The sequence below is a fragment of the Limulus polyphemus genome, unplaced genomic scaffold (genome assembly GCF_000517525.1).
Source record: "Limulus polyphemus unplaced genomic scaffold, Limulus_polyphemus-2.1.2 Scaffold7926, whole genome shotgun sequence".
NCBI classification, from domain to species: domain Eukaryota; kingdom Metazoa; phylum Arthropoda; class Merostomata; order Xiphosura; family Limulidae; genus Limulus; species Limulus polyphemus.
In genome coordinates this window covers 5,723-11,075 of record NW_013673536.1, presented here as the reverse complement: position 1 = coordinate 11,075, position 5,353 = coordinate 5,723, and the positions used below count along the sequence as shown (strand labels likewise).

The 5,353-nt window shown below is 36.1% G+C and overlaps 1 protein-coding gene across 1 annotated transcript in view; it reads left to right on the top strand.

Moving 5' to 3' along the window:
* Positions 1 to 5,353, top strand: part of LOC106474974 (vitellogenin-3-like) — a 19,092-nt gene that overhangs the window by 12,022 nt on the left and 1,717 nt on the right. The window contains exons 19-24 of the mRNA XM_022403224.1: positions 490 to 1,143; positions 2,078 to 2,230; positions 2,487 to 2,708; positions 3,011 to 3,302; positions 3,751 to 3,899; positions 4,594 to 4,842. Of these exons, the coding sequence (XP_022258932.1) occupies positions 490 to 1,143; positions 2,078 to 2,230; positions 2,487 to 2,708; positions 3,011 to 3,302; positions 3,751 to 3,899; positions 4,594 to 4,842 (1,719 nt within the window). The remainder of the gene's footprint in view (positions 1 to 489; positions 1,144 to 2,077; positions 2,231 to 2,486; positions 2,709 to 3,010; positions 3,303 to 3,750; positions 3,900 to 4,593; positions 4,843 to 5,353) is intronic.

Below are 5,353 nucleotides of genomic sequence, written 5' to 3'. Positions count from 1 at the left end.
ATCTTGGGCCTTGTGTGAGACTTTAAATCAATATCAAGATTATATTCCCTTTGGCCTTGTGTGAGACTTTAAAACAATATCAAGATTATATTATCTTGGGCCTTGTGTGAGACTTTAAATCAATATCAAGATTATATTCCCTTTGGCCTTGTGTGAGACTTTAAAACAATATCAATATTATATTATCTTGGGCCTTGTGTGAGACTTTAAATCAATATCAAGATTATATTCCCTTTGGCCTTGTGTGAGACTTTAAAACAATATCAAGATTATATTACCTTTGCAGCAAATTTAAAATCAGAGCTATGTTTAAACTTCCTTTCATTTATCTTGAATTATCAAGATGTGGAAAGGGGTTGAGATTTATAACCAAAACAACATGCAATATTTTGTATATTTCTAACAAATCATAAAAACAGCTGATTTTTCTTTACAGCTAAAAGACCTATACCTGTTTTAGTTGATATCTGTTAATAACGTTTCTTGCAGTATGCCATCACCCTTCAGTACAAACGAACCGAAGAGAAATTAAAGGTCCAAAAGGAAGACCCAATTTACTCTCAGGTCCGAAAGGAGGATCCATTTTACCGTCAGGTCCAGAAGGAAGATCCAATTTACTCTCAGGTCCAAAAGAAAGACCCATTTTACGGCCAGACCTGGAGAGAGGACCTGGTGTACCAGCAAAAAAGGAGGGCGGACCCGCTTTACCCTCAGATCTGGAGGAAGAAGCCACTATATCTCCAGACGAGAAAGGAGGACTCTCTTTACCACCAACCCCGGAGAGAGGACCCACTTTACCGTGAGACACGGAAGGAGGACCCATTTGACCATGAGACTCGGAAGGAACAGAGCTATGGTCTTCTAGAGAAGACTTATTCCTTCTTCAAAGCACCATTCAGTTTTTTCCAGAAAAATAATGACTTTGATAAGTCTGAAGTGGTCACTCCAGAGTACAGCAGCTTGAATGTCAATGAAGATATTGTATCCCACTCCCTGAGGTTGGTTTTAGAAGCCAGGGGACGTGTCCCTCTAACCAATGTACTCAACGTTTTTTACACCCGCACTCTGGACTCCAGAACTAACTGGATCAAAATTCACCTCCAGAAAACTCTTCGCGAATCCCACAAGTCTTATCCAGTCGAGGTAGGTAACCAAGACATTTTACTGGATCCTAATTCTTATCCAGTCGAGTTAGTTAATTTGGACCTTTTATACTATCGGAGATGAGTTCAAGCATTTTAAGATCTTTCCTTACGATTTTGAATGGTAGCAGATTTTTTCGTTTTTGTGAAAGTGTAAAATTTGGACCAAAACCAGAACCAATCTTCGTGTGTTAAAGATACGCTTTAGTGAGACTTTCACAGTAAAAACATTAAACAATAGATGAACAAGAGAGAGCACATTAAACAAGAGAAAACATATTACGTTGTAAACAAGAGATAACTACTTATAAATTGAAAACATATTACGTTGTAAAGAAGAGATAACTACTTATACTATAAATTGAAAACATATTACGTTGTAAACAAGAGATAACTACTTATACTATAAATTGAAAACATATTACGTTGTAAACAAGAGATAATTACTTAAACTATAAATTGAAAACATATTACGTTGTAAACAAGAGAACTACTTATACTATAAATTGAAACATATTACGTTGTAAACAAGAGATAACTACTTATACTATAAATTGAAAACATATTACGTTGTAAACAAGAAATAACTACTTATACCATAAATTGAAAACATATTACGTTGTAAACAAGAGATAACTACTTAAACTATAAATTGAAAACATATTACGTTGTAAACAAGAGATAACTACTTATACTATAAATTGAAAACATATTACGTTGTAAACAAGAGATAACTACTTATACTATAAATTGAAAACATATTACGTTGTAAACAAGAGATAACTACTTAAACTACAACTTAAAAACATATTACGTTGTAAACAAGAGATAACTACTTAAACTACAACTTAAAAACATAATGACGTTGTAAACAACCGACACTTTCTAATGGAGCAGAACGTTCATAACTACAAGATTATTACATTTCCAAATAGGTATGTCTCAACTCTGTGATTCAATTCCCTCCGAAACCATACGTGTTTTCTTTGGACAGGACTGCAACTAAGGATCAGAGAGTTTTCGTCGATGCCGACTTGAGGTGGGGCCCTCATTGTCTGACCGCAGGAAATAAAAATATTGTTATAAAAGTAAGTAGTATTAGAGATTCTAAGGCAACAATGTAAATGTTACATGGTGGTCCACTGCTAACTAAAGCCGTGTATATTGAAACTTGTGTGTTCTACTTCATATCAATATCTCTTTTGCAATTATACTTACTACTTACTCAGGTCTTATGTACATTTTAAAAATAACCGTTGTAATAATATAAAACCTTCCACTATTTACTACAGTCTTATGCTTATGTAGTGGACTTTACGTTATAGCAATTTCTTTTCTGAATAGGCCGTTTTGGAGAAAAGCGAGGAGCAAGTGAACGTGATTCGGCCGCGAATGGCCGTAAGATTGGACACTACACATTTCAGTGGACAGTGGTCACTACCGTGGTACTACAGGCAATGCCAGGTTGATAAGCAGATTGGCAAGTCACAGAGTTATGCCTGCAAACATGCCTTATTAGACGACAGCTATCTTGATAAGTTCACTGTGGAGGTCAGCTATGAACACGTAAGTATGAGATAGTACAATTATATATCAACAAATACGCGTTGCAATATGGTTGTGATGAGGGCTGTGGTAGAGTGTGGTTGTGATGGCTGCTGTGATAGAATGTGGTTGTGATGAGGGCTGCTGTGGTAGAATGTGGGGTGTGATGAGGGCTGCTGTTGTAGAATGTGGGTTGTGATGAGGGCTGCTGTGGTAGAGTGTGGTTGTGATGAGGGCTGCTGTGGTACAGTGTGGTTGTAATGAGGATTAAACTTTCAGTACGTTCACGCCAAGATGGATAAAACAATTTACTGTAATTTCAGGTTCCGCCATACCTGCTCAACGTAACCCGACACGTGGACTTGGCTCTCAAGACGTATCTGTATCCTCATCTCCAAAACAACCCTGTGGGAGTTCGTAATCCCGACAATAAGATCCGTATTGTTGGCCAGTTTGTCAAGGAACTTCCTGGGGTGCCGCTGCTTAACTTAGTTATTGAGAAACCCACAGAAAACACCGTCTTCAGGAAAATATATGTGCCTTATTTGAAACCCGTTTCAACACTGGAGCCTGTGGTGAAGAGCTACGTAGGCCTAAAAAGCTCTGAAATGGAGCGTAAGTATAACATTAGCTACAAAATTTGGTTAAAAGTTTAGGAGAAAATAATAATGGTGATAAAACCTTTCAAAATATAGAATACTTACTGACCGTCGTGAAAATTTAAATTATTATTAAATTGTGCGTTACTCTTTCACAATTTAAATAATTGATACATTTTACGTAACTTGTTAGTCGATTTATTCTACAGTGTAGAAATACTGTAGATCAGCGGTCAGTTTACGGAATTACAACGTTAAAATCCGAGATTCGATTCCCTGGTGGACACAGCGTAGCTGTCCCGTTGTGTAATTTTGAGCTAAAGCAAAAAACAAAACAAAAATAACAAACAGACAATTACTTTACTCGTTTACCGTGTGTTTTGTTTTACATAACATTAGTTTGCTACTTAATTCATAGGTGTCACCAGCGTTCTTGGAATTTTACAATCTTTTGTTTTCCACAGCTGTGTGTTCCTTGATGGAGAAGTACATCAAAACCCTAGACAACGTGACGTTCCCTCTGCCGGAGACCACCTGTCAGTACGTCCTCTCGAAAGACTGCTCCCATGAAGAGAGGTACACTGTTGTTTTGAAACCAACCAGGCGTGCCAGGGTATGTTGGTTTCGAATATTGTTTAGAATATATAGCGTTATGGAAGAACTTGTAGAGTGAGTTCGACTTCCTACTGCAGGGCATTTAAGATTTCCCGCCTATTTACTGCAATATAACTAAATATACACAGTTAAATGTAAGCCTTACTAGAACTATATTAGAACAAATGTACTAAATGTTTCTACATGTCATTGGTATACAGTATTAGGAGTTAAATAGGTTCATTCTATACGTGTTACGTAAGCGTTAGATAGGCTCATTCTATACGTGTTATGTAGGAGTTAAATAGGCTCATTCTATACGTGTTACGTAAAAGTTAAATAGGCTCATTCTATACGTGTTATGTAGGAGTTAAATAGGTTCATTCTATACGTGTTATGTAGGAGTTAAATAGGCTCATTCTATACGTGTTATGTAGGAGTTAAATAGGTTCATTCTATACGTTTTATGTAGGAGTTAAATAGGCTCATTCTATACGTGTTATGTAGGAGTTAAATAGGTTCATTCTGTACGTATTATGTAGGAGTTAAATGGGTTCATTCTATACGTGTTATGTAGGAGTTAAATAGGTTCATTCTATACGTGTTATGTAGGAGTTAAATGGGTTAATTCTATACGCATTTATGTAGCATTTAAACAGATTCAGAGTATACGTGTTATGTAGGAGTTAAACAGATTCAGTCTTTATTCACAGTCTTTACTAGTGTTCATCCTTGGTCGACAAATAAACCTGCTTCCTTCACTAAAACAACATTCTCCCATTGAGCTTGTGATTGACGGTCAAACACGATCTTTGACCCTTGGTCAGCCGGTCAAGACAGGATCTGAAGAATCCCCTGTGTACATCTACTTGGAAGAAACTGTATCTCGTCCCATTGTGGTTCTCCAAGCGGAACAAGAAGGCCTGGTCATCGAATATGACGGTGTTAATGCAAGAGTTAAGGTTAGTTTTTACAGAAATAAAAACGTCAGAACAACAAAGGAAACGTTTAGCATAGGAAATAAATATAGAAGTAGTTATAAGGATAGGCTTAATTGTTACTATTGTAATGCTAGAAGTATAAGAAATAAAATAGATGACTTTAGAAAACTGGTAGGAATGGAGGATTTTGATATAATGGGAATAACTGAAACGTGGGTTACAGGTTATTATAATAGGGATAGCATATTAAAGAGGGGGAGAGTAGCTTTATATGTAAAATGTGAGTTACATCCAGTTGAAATTGGGAATATCAAAAATAATAGCAACGAGATTGAATCCATTTGGGTTTCTAGTAGCGGATATAAAGGGAAAAGGCTTTTAGTGGGAATTTGTTACAGACCAACAAATGAAACTAATGAAATTAGTAAGAAACTTTAAAATGTGATTACGATTTCAGTTGTTAATGAAATCATAATTATGGGTGATTTTAATTTCAGGCATATAGATTGGGAAATTATAGAGTTAAACCATT